The sequence below is a fragment of the Nyctibius grandis genome, chromosome 12 (assembly GCF_013368605.1).
Source record: "Nyctibius grandis isolate bNycGra1 chromosome 12, bNycGra1.pri, whole genome shotgun sequence".
Taxonomy (NCBI): Eukaryota; Metazoa; Chordata; class Aves; order Nyctibiiformes; family Nyctibiidae; genus Nyctibius; species Nyctibius grandis.
The window spans coordinates 12811132-12833046 of record NC_090669.1 but is presented as its reverse complement, the minus strand read 5'-3'; the positions used below and the strand labels follow the sequence as shown (position 1 = coordinate 12833046).

At 41.9% G+C, this 21915-nt stretch overlaps 2 protein-coding genes across 3 annotated transcripts in view; one reads left to right on the top strand and one right to left on the bottom strand.

Moving 5' to 3' along the window:
• The window catches only part of LOC137669217 (transcription initiation factor TFIID subunit 4-like), a 140928-nt gene extending 129841 nt beyond the window's left edge, over positions 1-11087 (top strand). The window contains exon 15 of the mRNA XM_068411192.1: positions 9235-11087. Within this exon, the coding sequence (XP_068267293.1) occupies positions 9235-9402 (168 nt within the window). The 3' untranslated portion in view covers positions 9403-11087. The remainder of the gene's footprint in view (positions 1-9234) is intronic.
• Positions 11088-13465: 2378 nt separating this feature from the next.
• Positions 13466-21915, bottom strand: part of KCTD15 (potassium channel tetramerization domain containing 15) — a 41471-nt gene continuing 33021 nt past the window's right edge. For both annotated transcript variants that reach the window (XM_068411341.1, XM_068411342.1), the window contains 2 exons: positions 20450-20755; positions 13466-14714 (listed from right to left, as the gene is read on the bottom strand). In XM_068411341.1, the coding sequence (XP_068267442.1) occupies positions 14559-14714; positions 20450-20755 (462 nt within the window). In that variant the 3' untranslated portion in view covers positions 13466-14558. The remainder of the gene's footprint in view (positions 14715-20449; positions 20756-21915) is intronic.

The following is a 21915-nucleotide window of genomic DNA, read 5'->3' as shown; positions in this document are numbered from 1 at the left end:
GAGAAGTTAGAGGTAACTTAAGACTAGAGCTTTAACATCTGAAAAAAATGTTTTTGTATATCACCATGTCTCCTCCATGATCATATGTGGACTGAAGAGTTTTGGGTTTTTAGATATTGATATGGATTGCTCAATTATTTTGTTACAGCAAGATACAGTTGGTTAAAGGACCTTCTTGAAAGTTTTTGTGATGCATTTAATCCCACTTATGAAAATTGGTGGATCTGGGATAATTGCAAGAGTCTGAAAGGGTTAACTTTGAAAAAGAAACAAGTAAGTTTGTTTTTTTTCAAATGGCTTAGTTTGAAATTCAGGGTTTATTCTCTGTTGTTGGCTGTGTTGAATGTAAGTGTCTTTAAAAGGTTGGTTGCTTTCTTTGTGGTGAAATGGGCTGGAGGAAGATAAGGATTTGGGAATTCATGAAGTAAGAGGGGATTACAGGGTTTTTAAAATGTTAGAGCAAAGTTTAATTTGTCAGTATAGTGTTTATAAGTTAAACTGATCTGCTTTTTACTCAAGGCTTGGCTGTCTTTCTTTGTCTGATAATGGAGAGAAAGGAAAAAACCTGGATTGACATTAAGAAGTTAGAGGACAGTATGGAGCAGAGGTTTTGTTTTGATTTCCCCCCCCCCCCCCCACCCCCAAAAAAAGACGATGGAAGTGCATATGCTGAAGCAATTTGAAGTTTGGCGGCAGATTAGATTGCAATCTGGAGGACAGAGAGCAATGAAGAGTGGTGGAGACATGCAGGTCACAAAGTGTATCTGCTTTGACCCCTGGAGAAGTGATCCTGGTGTGGAAGAGAGAGAGAGAGAGGCAGGGGACTTGGAAAAGGACTTGAGAAAGTACAGCATGATAAACAGTACATGGTGACCATGACGTGCAAGGGACTGTCTTCGTAATGTAGAAGGGGAAATGAAAGAACGTATTGAATGGGGGCTCCTATAAGCTTACTGATGCCTGTAGGAAAGAAAACCCACCTCGTTTCCTTTGTGGAGCCATTCTTCCAAGAGTTATTTGTGCTGATCTGATGTAAGATTTCTGAATATTTTCTGAACAAAAAAAACCACTAACGTAAAAAGAGTCAAGAGTGAGACTGAACTGTAAGAAACAGAAATGTTGAGAAATCAAGAAATGAGCATCTAAATGATCCAGCGACTTCTCCCTGCTGAACTCCATCATCTCTCCCTAATGTCTGAAGTGCACTGGGCCTTAATTATATTCCATGATATTTGCAGTAATAGAAAGAGCGTTAGCTGTCTTCCACATTTTATTTACAAATGTTAATGCCTTATTTCCTGCACACTGGACTGTGTTCTGACAATGGGTTTATCCTGCAAGCTGAAGGTATTAGCATTTAGGGCTTAATTTTATTGCCACTCAATCCAGAGATAACCACAGTGCCTGCTTTGTTTTGTTTTATTTAATGGGCTGGGTGTACGAATTAGGGCCACATACTACCCTCAATCCACAGAGGAGCCTCCGGTAATTATAGGGAAAGGTTTATACCACTGTTCGTGGATAGTAACTAATCTGTGAGTGAATTTTACACGGGAATAAAGCGTGCCAAGAGCTGGTAGATCTGTGGCTATTTTTGCCCTTTGTTTGGCAAGTGGTGCATAAAGTCACTTGATTGGCACTTGCACAATTGCTGGGAGTGCACAAGATGGCCAACAGTTGCAAGCATAATTATTTTAAAGTCTGGGTGTTATACATCATAATTAGGCTTAAGAACTGAAAGTCAGTTGAGATGAATGAGGGTAATTCATGCTCTCAAGAGCTGAGAAAGTGATTTTGTGTTTAGATTTTGCAGTTGTAAGATTTCCCCCCCCACCCCCAAGCATTAAGATTTAGATACTTTTCTGTCTCCTGCTCTTCCCCCCACCCACAGGAGGACTGGAAATATATGAACCAGCTGTATGACATCTGTGTCTCACCTTAAATAGGTGAGATATAGCTAGCTCATGAAGTGTCACGATGCACTTAGCGCTGATCTTTTCTTCATCAAAACCAGCTATGAATGAATCCCCCACAGTTACCGTGTCCCCTACAGTTGTTCTGCTCAGCATGTCTTTGGTAAGAGAGAGATCAAAAAAGCAACCTTTACTGGGTAGCAATTACATATATTTTAATTAGATATTTAAACAATTAAATTTTATAGTTCTAGGTGTCTAGAGATCGATGAATGCTGAGAATATTTTAATTATTTTAAGTTTCTGATTAAATGAAAGTCACAATCATACAGGTTAGAAAAGAAAGGGCCACCCACTATGTAAATTGGAGATAGTTTTGAACTAATATCAAGGATTACCACAAGAGAAAGATTCAGATAGGAATCAAATACGATTCAAGGAAAATGTGGATCCTGCAAGTTGGGCTGTAGGACTTCTCCAGAAGTTGGTTTGATGTTTCTTGTCTCCCAGTGAGAAAGAATATAGGGATGTACAGCATGACTGGGCTGGAGTAAGATGGGCAAGTCCTTTAAAAAAAAAAAAAAGAACAACCCTCACGCTAATAGTGAAAGATGAGAAGGGAAAAGCACCACAATGCTTGAAAAATAACAATAAAAAAATTTGGCAGGATTAGTATTTCAAAGGGAGCAGCACTTGATTAAACATTTGGAAAGCATGGGAGGAGAAACATTCCAAGCAAAATGAAAATATATGTGTATGATGGAAACAGGATAAATAGAATATTCCACTTATAATTACCACGGCAAGAATGCAGCCCAAACTTAATCAGGTAAAATTGTCATTGCTTTTAAGTCCAAGTAAGGCAGTGAATTGTGGTAGGTATGAGATGTTTGTGGATAAAGGTGTTGGCAAGATCTATAGCTGCCGTGAAGAGCAGGTCCATGAACAAAGTAAATGAAAAGACCTGGAGCCTGCACCACCAAGGAAATCTGAGTGTGTTGCAAGAAGTCAGAGGATACGAGGCATCCATTTTTATCACGTACCAAGTGAGGAGTGAGGGATACAGAAAGGTCTTTGAAAGGTTAAAAGTCTTTGCAGCAGGCAGAGCTGCATCTCTATGCAGGAGAAAATTGAGTTTTTCTTTCTCACATGAATGCAGAGATCTGCATGGATAAAGTGATTAAGAAGTTAAAATCAGTTGCAGTCGGGTTTCTTCCGGAGAATGACCTGTTGAGGACTGGGCAGTGGAACACCCGTCTCCCTTGAGCAGGTAAATGTCATGACCCATAGCTGCCTTACACTTCATCTGCGTGATTTATTTCATCGGGGCAGACTTCCCTTCTTCCCAAATGGCTCCTCACTGCAGTGCCGCGTAGCCTGCTGTTTGCCCCTCTCTCGTTCAGTGTGTGGGGACAACGCTCTCTTCGAGGAAGGGATGGGTGCTCAGGTTGGTCACAGATGCCGAGTTCTCTCAGCTGGAAGTTTTTGGTGTGATGCTGTTTTACAAAGCAGGGTTTCAATTATAATAGTACTTGCCTATGTGACTTAGCTTAACATAATAAAGGCAAAGAGCAGGTACATATAAAGCATTTTTCTTGTAATAGCAGCCCCTTTCTTTGGGTTGAAATAACATCACGTAATTATAAACTAAAGTGATCACATCTAAAGAAAAAATTTTCACTGTATCCATGTCTTAGTATGATTTACCTTCCTCTTATTATTTCTTAATATAAAAATTACTGCACACTGTCTTTGAAATGTTGCAATTGTGTTGGTATTTGAAGTACTTGTAAATACTTGTGCAAATCAGTTTTTCTGATGTTTGTCTGCAGGGCGAGGTGTGTGTTTATGTGCCCAGGGGAAACGAGATGCATTTGCATCCAAGAGGGTGTAGCAAGCGGACGCGTGCCAAAACGGAGTCTGTAGGAACAGTTGCACTAAAATAGTACAGGATAAAAATGTTTGCAAATGAAAATAACTAGCTTCTGAAGAACTAATGGTATCTAATCCTCCCTGTAAATGTTGCTGTTCTGAAGGCCTAAAGGATAGCTTTTGGTGATGAATCTTTCTAAAAACACTTGTAAAGCCACCATGTTGTGCATATGAAGATGCACAATCTTTTTGTAGATATAATTATATTTCATACAGTATTGTTAATCTTTGAGGTGCTGACAATCTGTACTTCAGGGGAATACTGATTTCGACTCTCATTTAAATCGGTGAAGTCATTACTATTAGCCTCAGTAGGTGCTGAATTAAACCCTAAGTTATGTGGGACAGCTAATCATACATAGTATTATACCTGTTTTTCATGTACAAAGTGCCTCTCAGCCAAAGATCTAATAGCACTTTATGCAAGTAAACATCATTGCTGCAGAATATCTCCAGAATATTCCTTATGATCCAAGACCTCTTATTCATAAGAGCAGACTAATATATACCTTATCTTCCCACTCCTCTGCAGTGCACGAAGGTTGGGGAGACAAAATTCCTGGTGTTTTTTTACTCCATAGATAGCTTGGCTTTGAATTGTTACTGTGTGATTCCCACTTTCAGAGTTTGGCTTGGAGTGCCGGGCTGCCATGAGGATGTGCCATGTAGCCTGGGAAGAAAACCAGATCTTTTATCATTACTGCCTTGTCTCTCTGGGTCACAGAGAAGGAATAGCCGCAGTTCAAGACTCTGTTCAAAGGAGAGATGTCAGGACTGAATTCTTTTCTGGTGAAGGAAGGATGGATAAAATATTAAATGCAGTCTTCTATTTGCCCTTATCTTTGTGTTTCATGACAAGAATATCATACTGTGTTTCCATGGTTCTGTAATTCAAAGCTGAAGGTATACAGATTTGTGAAAAAATTTATTTAATTGTTCAACAGTAGAAATCATTATTATAAAAAGAAGTGTAGATTTTATATTACATGTGCTTTCTTACGTGAAAGCACTTCTATTTCGAGCAAGGAACAGCACACTTCTGGGAGTTACTCGGTTTAATTTTCATGCACCTGCTGCTGTAATTATTGTAATTTAATGCACAGACATTTTTACTTTCTGAGCAGTGGGGGGGTTTGCCCATGAAAATTTCCGAAGAGGTGTGTCTGTCTGTCTCAGTCCTCTTTCCCAGTAGCCTTTAAACCTTTCAGGAAATGCTGATGAAATCTGGTGGTGGGGCCAGCAGAAGGGGGACAGAGGCAGGAAGGAGCTCGAGATTTTAAGTCCCTACAACTTCCATGTGAACTGTTGTCTTGGGTACAGGATGGAGAGACACGCTGGTCTGGCCAGCGAGGAACAGGCTTCAGGATGAGCTCAGCAAGCTTGGGGTAAGTTTGGCTCGGGGGCCACATGTCTGCTGGGTGGCTGATGGTCACGTGCAGCCTGGTGGGTCACCCACCCCTGGGATGATGCTTGCCTAGCTGGTAAGTGAGGGGGGAGAAGAGCCAGCCATGGAGTAGTTCTGAGACCGATTTTAAACAGGTGAAGGTTTGGGAGGCGGGGGAGTTTGCTACAGGTGGTGGGCAGTGCAGTGGCCTGAGAATGTTTCTGGAGGAGGCAAGAGGTGATGGACGCTCTGCAAAGGAGCCAGGCTTATTGTGGTCAGTAGTACCAGAGAAATGTGACACATCTGTCAGAAATGAGGCTTAGCTGGCTCCTCTGTGCACAGGACTGTTTAATTTCTACCCTGTCACTGTGAGAGTGTGCTTCTTTGGCAGATTGTTGTATATTTACCTAGTAATTTACCAAGTCTTTGGTCAGTATTTTATTTTCAACTGTTTTTGTTCTGCTTTTCCAACAGCATGAGTTTTCTCATAGAGGACGATCCTGAAAATAGCGAACAGGCTGAGACGGGTGGCCCGAAGCTTGTGTCACATCTGACATAAATTCAGAATTGCTTCAAAATGTGCATACTGAACCAGTAATTACTCTGAATCTTCTTAAGCCATAATTTTGAGCTAGGTAGCTTCCAACAGCTGAATTAAGCTTGACAGTCCAGCACTGTTATTAGAAATACTGTAAGCTATGTATACATCAGCCGTGCGTATCTGAAGTGCATTAAGGCCTGTTGAAGTAGACGGACTCCATTTCAGTGGGTCTTGGATTACAGGTTAACGGGGAGCGCGGCACCATGGCGTTTCTGCAGATATTCCTGCGTTTGATTTTCCGTGGATTGATTTTCTCTCCAGCGCCGGCCGGGAGCGGGAGTCGCGTGGGGGCCTCAGGAAAGCCCCGCTGCAGCCCACCTCTCCGTAGCCCCGCGAGGAACAGGTGGAGCGCTCAATGGTTTGTTTGCTCTCTGCTGTCTGCCTTGCTGTCCCGTGGGAGTTGCAGCTGCCACGTTCAAGGCAGTCACCAGTTGTGTTGGTATGTTACAAGAAAGTAGGACTGAAGCAGCAGGGAAAAGGAGAGGACAAGGTGTAAGGGGGTAAGAAGTCACTATAACTGATGTATGGAAGCAATCTCAAAATGAAGAGGCAGAAAGAGTTCATGTATAAATTAAATGTTTTTTTCTGGTCTGCAACATCTTAAATTTCCTTTAAATTATAAATAGAAGTTCACTGATACAGACACTAGTACGGATGTATGTTTGAGTGGGTGTGATTTGGTAATAGCTTGGGTGTGGCAGGGAAGGAAATAAAGGATGTAAACAATTTACAACCATTTATTTTTTTATTAGAGCTTTTATCTTTGTAACTGTTACTAGTTGCCATAGATACAGACAACACAGGGCTTGGTTGGGTTAATGAAAAGTCTGTCATACTGATAAAAAACATGATTTTTCTTGAGAAAAATCTGCATTACTTCAATTCCACTATTCTTGGCAATTAATTTTAACTATGCTTGTGTTCATGTATATAATTTAAAAATTGTAGCATTTAGTAGTCTACATTTTTATATAGCATCTGCAGAATAATTTTGAGTACAATGCAGTACCAAACAAATTGGTCTTTAATTTAGAGATCATATTGGCAGATAGAAATTATGTTCTGTCAGGTTACAGATGTGCTGCTGTACTTTCTAAAATCATTCTTACAATTGCTTTTCCACCGTGTAAAACAATTACAGAACATTATCAGCAAACTGACTGGCTCACAAGTGCGGTTATGAAAGTGCACAGCTTAATGTCGTGTTATGAAGTTGCATTAAGTATATGCTCTTCCTACATAAAAGTTCAGTATCTCAAGCGATAAATGCAATAAATATGATACATCACATCCCAATTCCAGCTACTCTGTCCAAATAGAAAGCAGTTATTTGCTGTAAATGTACCTCAACTGATTCAAGAAATGGTTTTATATGAAGAAGCATTTAAAAAATTAAGTAGCTTTTCTGTTAATATTCGGTAAGTGTGTGCAGGATGGTTCTAGTCCAGTATGCTATGGACAGGTTTTTTAACAAGTTTAAGGTGTCACATTTCTTACAAGTGTGTTTGTCACTGTTCAGGAACTGTAGTCAGGATGAATCTGAAGTACGGATTACTTGGGGCAGGGGGGAGAGATGCACCATGTGGGGAAGAGAGAAGAAAGAAAAATATTTTTGAGTCAGCTTGATTTAAAATACATATATATACACAGTGGTTTCTTGGAGAGTTGGAAACAGTGGCAACAGCCCTGGGGAAGTGGATGCATGGTCAGAGTGAAGGCGAGAGGCAGCTTAAGGTAGGGTATCATTCCCCACCTGAGGAAGGTAACGAGTAAGAGTTTAAATGATGCTGTTCCTTTTAGGAATGCGAAGTGTTTTGGCATAAAGGCTGAATTCAGAGCCCTGCTACATAGATGGACTGTGCACTGGGGATGTGTCTGCCTTCAGCATGGATGAGCGACCCTTGCAGCTGCAGCCCATGCTTTTCCTGTGAGCAGCGAGGTTAGGTGGTAAAGCAGTTAATCTGGTAGCAAAAACTACTCCATCCTGGAGAAAAGAATCCCTCAGATGAAATGCTCACGGTGCTGAAAGGTTGTGGGCTTCTCCCTCTCCTGCCTGCCAGCTTAGCCACATGCATTGCACTACATTAAGCCTTTTGTGTTTGTGGTTACCAGAGAATAGGATTTGCCCTGCGACTGTAATTTAATAATCAGTTATAGGAGAAAGAACTGGAACGGTGTGGTTCTGCAAGGAGTCTGACTGCTGGTACACAGAGAGAAAAGCAACACAGAAATCAGTGCCACGTCTTACTCGCAATATACCATATATGTTTCCCCTGCAATCTTTCAGTAGTGAAATTAAGCTTAACTGTATTCTTAATGACTAGAATCAAGATCCTAGAAGAAAGGTAGGTTATTAAGGGCAGCAGTAAGTAAATTTGTGATTTTCAAAGTATTGAAAACTTTGCCAGATGTCTTAGAGGTTTGAAAAACAATTTATATCTTTTTAGAGATTAAAACCTATTTTTCTAAGTTGAACAGTTTATTTTGCCAGAAATTAATTGGAACGAATAAAAACAATGTTCTCCTAAGGATGAAAAAAGGGTTGAATGTGTGCGTGTATCAGGTTTCGGTTTTAAACTCAACAAGACTGCAGAGAGGCTGTAATTACGTCCTCCCAATTTCTCAGTATTCAGATCACAGTGTTCTCAGGCGCAGTTTGTGAATTTTCTCTCTATGTAGAAAGCCAGGATGGAGGTATTCAGTAATTCAGTACCTTTGAACCAATTTAAACAAACAAAAAAATTAACGTAGCTTTAGAAAATAGTATACTAATGTTCATCTTTATCATCGCCCAGTGTCTGAGTCTGTGATTTTTCTATTCAATTTTTCCATCTCAGCTGCGCGTTGGTCGTGTACTCCACAAGACTGTCCAGTAGCTCTCCACACGGAGCCTTTCTCTGCAGTACACCCAGGGCAGGTTACTGCAGCAGCAACATCCCGATACACCACTCACCTTCTTCCAGTCCTACACCCAGGATGTGGAGTAGGATGGTGCACACATCTGATATACTGAAGATGCCTTTATCTGCTGCAAAGAGTTTTGTCCTTAAAAGGCTCCTGAAATTAAACTGGTCAAATACATCTACGGTTAACGTGACTAGCAGGAGAATTAGACATATTTGTCCCGAGTTGTAAATGAACAAGGTCTAGCCTCACGTGTGTTTTCACTTGAGTTTCTTTACTCAAGTTAACTTGGTGAGACTCTTTACTCTGGTTAACTTGGTGAGACTCAGAAGAATAGGGGAAAAAAAGAAAAGAATCTCATGTAATGCTTTCAGAATTAGGCTCATAATAATCAATTTAAGATGTTTAAAATAATCCAGCAGTTAGTAGTTTAAACCTGAGAGTATGAGGAAACTCTTAATTGTTGCAGGACTTTTGACTTTGCTGTGTTTTCTTTGTAGGGTCTTGGTGTGTCTGGTGGCAGTCAGGCTGGCTTGGGGACTCCTTCATCTAGGCAGTATGCACGGCAGAAGATAACTCGTGTAAACCTCAGGGACTTCATCTTCTACATGGAACAGGAAAGAGAAACGAGCCATTCTCTCCTGCTCTACCGAGCTCTGCTTAAGTAAAGCCGAGAGTTGTACTGATTTCTCCATACGGAATCTCAACTTGCATTGAAAAGCTGTCATTTTAATGTGCCTTCTATTTTTTTCAGAAGTCAATGTTCCAGTAATTTTGTTTTGTAAAATTGTCAGACACATGCAATAAATTCCGTTTATGTAAAAAAAAAAAACATTATAAAACACACCAAAAAAAAATGTGCAAAAGGTTTTAAAAGGTTCAATCTGCAGATACAACCAACATCAAAATCTTGCTCCATTTGGCCATTTGGGATCAGGCTGAAGCAGCTGGCGTTGAAGTGAAGCAAACAGGCAGACTTCTGCGATGGCTCCCCTGGGCCATCTCACGGATGGGGGATCGGGACGGGTTCGCAGGATTGGGACCTAACCCTGGCGTTAACCTGTATGCTCACTTCTGGTGCTGGGTTTGGTTTCTTTTTAGTTTTACTAGCACAGTTTCCACTGACTAACCATGGCGATACCTGTTGTTATTTTAGATTAGTTATAATTGCAATTTTTTGCACAGCTAAGAGAATAGCCACTGCACACTCTTACAAATTTTATATATTTAGGATTTTTTGCTTTTACTGCACAGCTCATTTCCTGAGCCATTTGCTGAACCAAATCCTAAGTGTATGAAATCTGTGCGTTTGGGTCCCAGCTGAGTTACCTTGACTAGCTTCCAGTTGTTTTCTAAATCTCTTCAACCTTTTGCGCATTTGTAGCAGCTGGTTAGTAACGTGAATCAAAGTTGGGTTTTATTTTCTAAAAAATATCTTAATTTATTTATTGCAAAGAGTGTGGTTTAATGGTGGTTTTAAAAGAGAGTATTGTTCAGTAAAGATTTGAGAGTATTCTATATGGATTTTTAAAGTCACTGTACGGGAAGTTTTTGGGGGCCAGTTCCACTCTTGGAGAACCACGAGAGCAGGGGTGGGTGAGCCCTGGCAGGCCGGTGCCACCGGGCGGTCAGGGCAGCGCCACGGGGACCGGCGATGCCTTTGCCTTGGACGATTGGACCTGAGGACTCCGGTCCAGAGAGGCTCATGAACAAGCGCATGACATCAAGCTTAATGAGTAGTTCTAAGCACTTCGAGGTGGGCTGAATGCTTTTGAAATGCTTTGCTGAATTGGAATTTAAGGGGCCCACACCAAAGGTAAGCGAAGTTAGTGTGAGTCTTTTACATGGGTACGAGCTAGGAATGTTAAGCAGGCAGGTGGGCACAAGTTGTACTTCAAACCTAACAGTATTATCAGCAACCACAGAAGGGAGACATTTGCTTATTTATCTTTTCAATTTTTACTATGTTATGCTTGCCACTTTTTTGAGGCAATATTTTTTTTTCTGATGGGAAACCATAGCGAAAGCACAAATAGAACTATTTGTCCAATAGTTTTAAAACAAAAGTTTTAATTATTTTTTAAGGTTTATGAAAAGCAGAAGAAAATTTATACTGCTGCTATTTAGCCAAAAGATTATTCATAAGGTATTTAAGGCCAGGAAGTGTAAAATTGTTTTAAATGTATTGATAATTTGTACATATTGTTTATAAAGGCCTTGTGTTTATTAGAATTACGTTATTTTGATGATTTCTGTACATACTCGTAAATACCCCCAATTTGTGTGAAAACATACTCCCTTATTTGTACTTATTTTGTAAAGAAATAAAACAATTTACTAAAGTAACACATCGAGTGACATACAGTATTAATTTATCAAACATGAATTTCACATTGTGTTGTCGTTCTTAAGCACTGTTCAGAAACATCTTGCATTAAAATATTAACAGAATACCCACAAAGAAATATTAAAACCAAATACTTCAATGTTTTGTTGTGCTGATCCTTATCCTTTGTCAAACATCTAATAAAATTGTCAACAAACCTCGATGCTATTAATGCAGTGAATGAATGCACTCAACAGTTGCTTTTCCAGAGCCGTTAGTCCAAGCAGCACAACAGAACATCCTGCCTCTCGCGTGCCTTCGAGCCGCGGGAGCACAGGGCCGTCACAGGCTTGTCCAGAAAGCACTAGCGAAGACTCGTGTCCTTCGAGCCACGGTTTTGGTGCTCAGCAACAGAGAATCAGAACGATTTTGTTCACTCGACTTAGGCGACAAACCAGGCTACGGTTACTTTCGGGCCTTCATAGTAAAAACCTGTGCTGGCTGCGCACCACAGCTTCACTGGAGCGTCTGTGGCATTTTAAAACCTGTTTCAGTGACGCTGAGCAATGATCTTAATTAAGTTATGTTGCTATGGTTTAAGGCCAGAAGTAAAAATTCAAATCAGTTTTTGCTGATATTGCTGCCTAAAAATATAGGGAAATAAGTAAAAAAGATATAAATGAAACTGTAATAAATTTTAAATAAGTGACCTGAAGTTACTAACTAAAACAACATGTCCTAGCTTAACTTTTTTTTTTTTAAAAGGCATATTTCTTCTACTGAAGTGATTGTTTCCACATGTCTTCCTTGCCTTAGTGCAGTCAATGTTGTGATTTCATGGCTCAAGCTTTCCATCTCAAGTTCACATTTGACTCGGCTGGCACAGCCTGGAACCCTTTGCGGTGCCACCTTAGCAAGCTGCCCGAAGCACTGGAGCTGCTTTATGGAGCTATAAAAAAAAATACGGTAAACACCAAACTGAAGAAAACCCAACCGACCAACCCCAAATACTTCCCTGGAGTTCTGCAACTGTCTAGAAGCACCATCCCGCACCCAGGCTCGTGCAAGCTGCCTGCCTGCGCCTTCGGCAGAGCTGGACGTGCTCAGCGCTCGGCATCTGGTGCCGCTTGCAGACAGCCCCAGGGGAGGCTTGGCCTGAGGATGAGTGGCAGAACTGGGCCCCTGCGTTAAGTGTAAAGGTGAGGGGTTCCCCTTCCTCCCCCAGCTGAGAGGTAACAGAGGATACGCCGGCAGACAAGCGCTGAGCCGCTGCTAGCGCTCGCTCTCCCCATTCAGGAGGGCAGGACGAAAGTGTATGTAAGACAAAAAACACAAAGCTAAATGGATTATTTAAGGATACTTTGAACTTAAAGTGAACTCAATGTATGAAAGTAATAAATAAAACTTTTTTTTTTCTTTTTGTAAGACATGGCTACATCAAGCTGAACGGAGCGAAAGGCCGGAGGAGACGCAATCAAAAGTTCTCACCTCTTTCAAACAACATGGGAGATACAGTGAGTGTTCCACCCTACTTGCTTATTTTTGATCACTTACTTTACAGAAATGTTTATGGCATGAAGTACTGTATAAGAAATGTGCATACACAAATACATGACAATTATACGTTAAGTTCTTTACAATATTAAATGTATAATATACAATTCTACAGATATCTTACATACAAAGGTGAATGTTGTGCCATATATTCAAATATGGCAATGCCTAGCAACTTTAGAATGCCGTACAAGTATAAAACCACAAAATAAAATAACTTTACAACTCTTTTAAAGTAGACAGATTTGCTCAACTGTTCTGCTAAGTTAGCAGGCCAAGGCGTATCGGCCAAGATTTCCAGAAGAGATTTCTGAGTTGAGTAACCAAGGTGAGAAAACCTGCAGAGGTCTGATTTTCCATAGACAGGTACCCAGCCCTTTTCCGAAAATCAGACCCCTGCCTAGATTGTACCTTGGACAGTCAGTACCGTTCAGTGCTTTTGAAAATATTAGTCTTAAATGTGATGTTTTAATTTTGCCTGATTGTAATCATTTGGCACTAAAGAATTGTTGACCATTTAATACTCTGTCCCTTGTTCTACAGGGCCATATTTATGTATCTAAAAAGAGTTTAATTAAAATTCAGCATCTACAACAGTATTTCTATAAATTAATGTGGGAGAAACTAAATTGTGATTAACACATGAATTAGTTCTTGAGGACCCAATCATGCTAAACAGCAATAAACAGGATTTAGCAGAATGCTATTTATAACCTTGCACCTGCAAACACGGTGCTGTCTCCTGAGTTAGGAAGCCCTGCAAGTCAGAGTCGATACTGATTCATGGAAGGAGCGGGAACCTGCAGACAGCGGGCTTCGGTAAAGAGAAAATTACACAGATAGAGGGCAGCTACAGAATCAGTATTTTAATAATAGTTTAAAATAATAGAGGAAAAATGATCTAAACAAAAGGTGGCCTGCTTTCCTCGGACAGTGGCAGTAGAGGGTTTAAACATCTGTTTGCAAAAATTCCAGACCCATAGAGTAGGCTTGTCCCAAATTCTTAACGTTTCCTCCTAAATGTGGGCTTATAACATGGTTAGTGAATGAGTACCAAGGGGTGGCAGAGCTGGCTTGGCAGAACCGCGCTTCTTTGATGATGCAAAACGTAACAGTTTCTGAGTCAAAACAAGACTGGCTTTAAGAGAACTACAGCTCCACGTCAGGGATGTGACCCTCGTGTGAGGGTGAATGGCATTTTATTTTGTGCTTCCAGATCCCCACTTTTGCAAATATTGCCATCATCGGCCTTGTCAAATTTCTTGTCGTCTTTTTTTTGTTTCGTTTGTGTGGGTTTTTTTAGTACTGAGCACCAGTTGACTATAAATCGGTCCTTTGCTTATTCTGGATTCTGTCCACAGAGAGAGATTTCAGTTGGAAATGTTGTATAAAAATAAGCCATTTGCTCGCACGAGTGAGTACAATCACGGCAGTGTAACGTAACGTATGGAGGTGTAAAGCACGTCTGATATGACGGAGGTGCGGCAGTCAGGGGAGATCCTCAGTGCAGTTTGTAGCGTACCATCTTCCTCTCGGAGGCGCCCGCTTCCACGCGTCACAGCGTCGGGGTGTCACTGGGAAGGCTGTCAGAACCACTTCTGGTCATCTGTTCAAATTGCTTTAATTGGTCTTTCTGCAGAAGTCCAAGCCAGGGTCAGGGGTTTATGAGGTTTTTGCCTTTTTCACCACCGCAGCTGTTCAGCCCAAAGTACGTTCCCGGCAGGCCCGGTACGCTGAGCGTGCTCAGGAATTTCATCGTGAAAAACGGACAACTGGTTTTTCAAATGCATTTCATGGCTGGCTATGTGACAGGTAGTTTCAGAATACCACTAATTGGCAACATAAAGTCAAAATCTGTTTGCTAATACTGCTTTGCAAATCCTTAATGTTTCACATAAGGGACTATTAAACACTTCTACGGTTACAAAGGAGTACGGGTAGGGGCTAGTCCAGGGGCTCCTGTTTTATTCTGATTGTTGGGGTAGGTTGTGGTCGTCTGTCTTCGCGACACAGCACGTATTCACTGAACTGAGAGGAATCCACCCCACCACCGCATGAAGCTGCCACGTTAAATCCCTTCTGAAATAGTCTTTCGAGCACCTGCAATGTAGGGAAAAAAAATCAGATTAATATTTAGCAACTTTTAGTGATAAAAGCATTCAGAAGCACCGGATCTAAATGATGGATTTAGTCTTTCAAGTCCTTGTTGAATGAATATTATTCAGCTATAATTCTATAACTTATTCTTAAATGACTACACTGTGATTAAAGTCTCGCTCTCAGCAAACCTCTGTAGAAAACAAAAATTAATCAAACAAATAAGCACTCTGCAGAGCAGCTCAGTACATTATATAGTAAAATACTGGACTGCAGTGATATTGATGCTATCTCTTACTGCTTACAGAAAGCAACATCGGGTTTAAGTCGTAATAAAAAGTGCCCATTAGTCATTAGTAATATGAACAGTCTTACAGAAAGGGGCTGAAAACATTTCTCAGCTCTTCGTTGGCAGACGAAAATGTATTAGGAGTCTGAGTGACACTTCCACCAGATCTTCACGGCAATGGCAGCTGGGGTTCTCCCTCGCTGGAAGGGAGCGCTGCTGTTAGCAGAGCATGGCAGGGGCGGGCTGCGGAGCCAAGACGTGGACAATAAGGAAACATTCTGGCCCAAGAAAGAGGTTCATTTGTATTGCCCAAATATGTATTTTCTCTTTCTCCTTCTAAAGAAAAGTTCGTGCAATTCAGATGCATGAATTCAAGGAGCCCAGAGGCAACTTTAATTTCTGAGACTGTCACGCAGCACATTACCCTAGGATATCCTGATCCTGGCAATGTGATAGGGGCCGTGTTTTCACACGGCTGAGCGTGTTGATATACGGCTTCCCAGCAGAGCAGGACGCACAGACTTTTCTCAGCGTTCGGTGAGAGCGGATGCCAGATCCACCTTTGGCAGAGCTGCAATGCAAGACCCACTGGAGGAGATGCCGTGCTCCCTCCCGCTGGCGGCTCTCCTGAGTCCAGGGCAGCAGCCTGGAAACATGGTTCCCTTGTTTTTCTCTACTGATAAATGCCATCAAGGGGAGCAGTCTGTACTCTCTGTAACAGGCTCACCCAAGGTACCACTCCCACTGCTACAGCACATGGACCAGATGACCCTTGAGGTCCCTTCCAACCTGGTATTCTGTGATTCTGTGATGATTCTACGATGTACTAAACCTGAGGAACTTGGTAACACCAGCATCCTCATATGACAGCCGTCTGCCACCCATGATGACAGGGACTAAGCTGTTTAAAAACTTGTTCACTCAACCTAGAGAAGTGTCGAAGCAATGTACCCAACTTCAGACAGAGTCAACTCGTATGCTTTCAGAGGTTTATGTTATAGAAAGAATTTGCTTTCTTTTTTGGTTTTACTAGCGCTGTGAAGCACTTCACCAGTTACACCTATTGTAGTAGTACTTAAAAGTCTTATGTTTCAAGGCACAACCTGTCTACGTTAAAGATCTGCACACCAGACCTCTGCCCTTGCACTCGCACATGGACCCATGAGAGGCCAAGGTGGGTTTCTTAGTGCACTGCTGCTTCTGACCGAATGTGAGCTTTGCTTTCTCCAGAAACACCCGTTTGGAGCCTTTATTAAGGGACAGCTCTATCCAAGGTGGCACCGTAGTGCAATGCAAGCCATGGCAGCAGCATTTGCTGGTTTTAATCCATGGGAACCCCCCTTTGAGATGGCCTCTGTTAGCCACCTGCATTTTAAACCATGGTTTGGGTTTTCAGTGGTAACTAAAACCTTGTACTTGCTAGCCTGGCTGCTAAGGACAGGCAAAGGAAGGGAGCTGCTCTAGCACAGCTTTGCCTAAGCCATGCAGAATCTGCTGGAAATAACCTGCCTGAGGAGCTCTGCCTGGCTTTGGGACACAGGGACTTAACGTTCTTAGAAAGTCTGCCACATCTTAGAAACATCTGCCACATCTCACTGACTTTTGCCCTGATTTTATATACTTTATACTGTAAGAAAGTTGTAAAACTGAAAGATCAAAAAAGCACCCTAGTGTGAAAATGAACCCGGAGAGATTAAAAGAAGTGGGGGGAGAGTGGGTTATCAAAACACATTTCAGAGAGAGCGAGCAGGCTTACAACTCTCTTATTGGTCCGGGCTGTACGCAGCCTGTAGGACAGAAACAGGGTGCAGACACTAACACTTGTTCCTGGCTCAAAGAGGAAGGCAAGAATTTGAGAGGGAAGGAGGACTAAAACATCACCAGACTGCTATCTCACAGGCTGGAGTGTTTTTTTGAGTGTATTACGTATCCCTGTTCCTAGAGCTGGCAAGATGAAGACAAGAGGCAACCCAGCTACAGGAAAGGAGGCTTCTTCCATTTAGCTGGATAGCGAAACAGAGGATTGACAGGTAAGATCTCAGAGACGTGACTTCAAAATCCTTGCTAAAAATTTTTTTGATCAATTTGCTTGCAAGAAAAAACAAGCACGGGGGTGCCCTTGGCTTGCCTCAGTCCAAAGCTACGCAAGGCTCCCTGTTAACATAGGGCTTGTCTTTCCCGAGCCGGCTCTCTGCAAACACGCAGTCCAGGTGGACGTTACACCTTAGAGCACCGCACGCAGAACAAAGTGATTCGGTTTTGCTACATACGTGCTTGAAGGACGAGACTGCAGGCTATAATCTAGTGTTAAAAACCTCGCTATCATCAGTCTTCTCAGCAAGAAACAAAACAGGCCAAATCCTGTAAACAATGCAGAGAATGTTTAAATATTGCACAGTTTTAAGTGTAACTTGGATGAGTTGAGCTCAGGTCTACAGAAAAAGCCTCCTAAAGGCTGCTTCCCTGTGCGCTGAGCACTGTCGTGTATGTGCCAGTGCCTGCACAAGACTAAACGGCGTGTTGAACATGGACAGATTTAAGTGCCATTTAGTGAATTTGGCTCTATGCACATTACTTTTTCTGAAGGTAAGATACAGACCGAGGGAAACCTCTGAATCAAATCAGAGCTACCTTCCTGTACATCTCCAAAGAGAATACGCCAAAAAGTAAATGAGTACCAGCTGTGATTCTCCTACGTGTAGGGAGACACACACAATATTAAATAGAGGATTTGTGCTAGGATTTAATATACTTTGTCTTCCAGTATTCCGAGCACATCGAGACACAGACTGATTTTGTTGGAAGGTTTTCCAAATAGAAACATGATACTTTCACTTACTGCATTTCATTTAGATTTTGCAGAATACTAAGGAATACATTCTTAATTATGAAGACTCAATGATCAACATCCACAAGCATCACAGAATTTTCTCTAAGGTAAGCTCATGTATCTCACCAGAACCTGTTGCGAGGAGTTGGAACAGTCAGTCTTAAGAAAACTCTATATCTATATGTAATTAGAAATGGGCGTTAAAGTAAGAGCTACTGTATTTTTTTGGCTGTCACTATTCGATGTTGACATTCTTTGTTTTATATGCACAGTTCTTGACACAAAACATTTAATGAAAATATTTTCAAAATATCCAAAGAATTTATAAATATTGCAGTTTTGCTACCAAATACATTCAGCAGGTCACAGGGAGACAAAAGTGAGACAACTCGGCAAGCAGCAGGCAGACTTACACGTCATTCTTTGAGGTTCTTTGGAAATGATTCTGCTTTTCCAACCACTACCCCTTTTAACCCACCTCCCTTAAGTCTGTGCCTTTACTTCACTGTACTTCCAACTTCTGATGTAATATTGTTTTGCCAAAAAATCCTGGGAAGGGGAAGGGCAGCACCCATGCACTGACCAGAGTCCATCAGAGCAAATGATAATTAGCTGCTAACTGCATCAGCCTTTGGTCTCAGAAATGCATCATTTTCCAGAAAGTGTTTGAAAACACTTTCTATTAATTATATAGTAAAATGATGTAATTTAGTAAAGTGATGTAATTTAATAGTATTATTTAGACTGTAGACGCTTTGACAGAAATTTTTTTTCACATGAACCTGCGAAAAGACTCTTTGATTCTGTCTGAATTTTGACTGAATTCAAAACACATTCAAATAATAACACTAATTAGCATTCAGCTTTTACTACAAGCACAGGTTTTCTACCAGTATGCCACTGTGGATTAAACAGAGCCAAGTGCTAAGCCATGTGGGCATCCAGCACTCTGCCTGGCTGCTTGCAGGGCTGAGCCCGTCAGTGGCTCGCAGTGACCCTTTGTTGTTTCAGTTATTCTGATTTCTTGCATGCATCCGGCTGTCTCACGTGGACAGTGTGGCTGAGACACAAACATGCTTCCCTATGCACTTACCTTAGCTAAACTGCAGCTGCTCCCTTCTCCACCCAGCACAGGGATGAATTCAGCACTGTTCCCACTGCCAGCAAACGGATCTGCTTCCAACCCACCTCCAGCCTTCTATTTTTGGGGCAGCCCACTCTAAACCTCGCCTAACGTGAAATTGCTAAGGACTGTGCAAAATTAACCACAGGCATCAGACTGTTAAAGTTTAACCAAATAAAACACTTGGGAGTCTTGAACCAAATCACCACAAATAGCTGCGTTCAGAATGGTTTCGGACAAAAGCTTCTGTTAGTGCCCAGAGCACCAGTGAACGCTGCCCCACGGAGGGGGGTGTCAGTGTCAAATGCAGGTTGTTAAAGCGAATCTGTCCACCTTTACATATTCTGATAACTGCAGGTCTCCCAAAAATGTTGTCAGCTGGCAGCCTGGGAGATGGAAGGCGCCGCAGCTTGCTGTGTAATAACAGCACAGGTAAGTAAGGGCTCTAGGTTCCTGCCCTTCCTTGCTATTACGCCTGCCTCCCCAACCTGTCTGGCCAGCCTGTCCCATGAGCCAGATCTTCTGTGGGTATTTGCCCACAGGAAAGTTTATCAAGACCACTAAGGCACTTCCCACAGCCCAGTTAAGGTCGGCAGCCACAGCCCATCTGCAGGGGACAGTAACTTTGGAAAGATTCCCCTATAGGTTGATTTCACTTTCCATAATACAAGTATTTGCCGCACATTCTGAAGGCACGCATGCAAAAACCAAGAGCTCTGGTTTGCCCTTGTTAATTAAGGCACAAGTTAACAGCATCATCAACACTGTTCCTTCTCGGCAGCCCAAGGACAGCTACAACACCAAAGCTTTGGCCGCAGTGGCCATGATCCCTTGTGAAATGGCATTTCTTGCCCATAAGGCTGCTGCCTAAACACAACCCACATATTTATTTCTGCTACCATCCACCTATCTGTCCAGTTATCTTCTTTTGTTTCGTATGTTTAATTTTAAACCTAATGTCAAAACTCTGAGTATAAAATGAAATACATTTTGTTTAAAATACTCTGGGCAATTTTTATAGAACATCCTTTTGAAAAAAAAAAAGTGCAGAGATCAATTTTTTTAAGTCCATCCCGCAGGCACCATCATTTAATTATGAGTGAGACATAAATTATGCATTTACACATTGTTGCATTTTCTATAAAATGGTGTGGAGATTTTTTTTGTAGTTTTTGGAACTCTCTCTTTCTTCCTGGGGGCACTTTGGAGGAAAAAAAAACTGCTGCAGGCTATACATTGATGAAAAAATTAGCATTTATCAGTATAACACCATTATGAGACCAGCATGGCACTAACATACACAAAATCTAAATCTATTTTTCTGCTTAGACTTAGGAAAACCTGGAAGACTGTGATCTCACCAGGCAGAAAATGTCTCCTTGCAGTATAAGCACTGAAGGTAATTGGGCAGAAGCAAATAATTTGCATATAATTGAACAAGAAATAATAAAAAAACACCCCAGCAAACAGATGAGCCAGCACCAAAAGGCCATTACCTGCACTGAATTCAACCGGCAGTATCCGTTCAAAGGAAACCTAATAACGTGGGTAGGGTCCTGGTTCCAGCCTGCATTCACAGAGTTGCACATGACATCCCCAGTCTCCGGGAAGATCTCTTCTATTAAAGCTTTCTCCCCGCTCAATGCAATTCTTTCCCCCAGATCTGGAGTCACTCTTACGACCAAGCAGTCACAGGGCTGGAAGTGTTTCCTTTGTTCTTTCTCTTGTTTCCATCGCTCAAGTTCCTTAATCATTGGCTGCAGCTGGTAATACTTTGCTTCTTCATATAAAAGATTAAAGTCCTGGGAAAAAAAAAAAAGAGGGAGAGAGAGAAACTAGCAATGCTTATAGTTCTTTCAAAAATGAGTATTGTTCCTGTTTGACCTACTTAGGCTTATGTATTGTCAGCAAGAGTGCAAAGGCAACAGGTATCCACGCACTTTGTCTTCGTCTTACACCTACACAGAAAACCACACTGTGTTAGTGCTGAATCTATTTGAGCTGACCGTGAAGTTCCCATTGCTCTGAATTATTCTTTCATTTATTATCCCACAAGCTCAATGCCAGAAGGCTTTACTTTTGGATTAAGAAATCAAAATAACTGGTTGCAATAAGCAAAGCCTGCTGATGAAGAGAAGATGTCCTGAGCTCTAATCTGCACTCTTGGCCTCGGATATTCACTTCTGATCTTACAACAGAAGATCTCTGGCTTCGCTGTCACCTCTCGCACACGTTATGAGACAGAGATGTCAGTTCAGCTTCACTTCTCACCTGTCTTTGCTGAGTCTGAAATTCAGCTACAGCAGCTCAGCTGTTCCCTGCATTTCATGATTATTCATGTATTTGAAGTGTACTTTGGAGCCTGGTAAGTTATACGGAGGCAGTGACCATCCCGCTGGCTGTGAGCTCAGCTGTGCACTCCAGCAACTCAAAAGAAACAGTTCTTCCCAGCCATTTGTCCATCACCTCGCTTGGGCTTTGGGCAATTCAAATTCCCAATTTGATCCAATTCCCAGTTCACTGATTGAAATGTCTCCTGCACATTCTCATTAATAATTTTTCATCAGATTTCTGACAGATCTTCCCACCTCAGCTTAAATGCATGACAGTATGTTGAGGCAAAGGGTGTCAGCAGCCCCCCAGATGTGAGGAGGCAGCAGTGCCCACCAGACCAAGCCAGAGAAGAGAGAGGGGGAAGCACCCAGCAGGCAGTTTCCTTACACTGGCCCCATAGACTCCTCCAGCCTCCTGAAGGGAAGAGGAGCAACAAGAGCACAGCACCAGCTCCTCTCTGCAAAGACCTGCCGTTTGCTTGCCTGGCTCTTACACCTGTTCCCAGATGGAAACGCTGCACCGCAGGTACGCTACGGGACTTTTGTGGAGTATGCTGTAGGTCAACACCTGGACATAAAGGCCAGTTCTCCACCACTGCAATGAAATGAAATGAGAAATCACAAGAGTG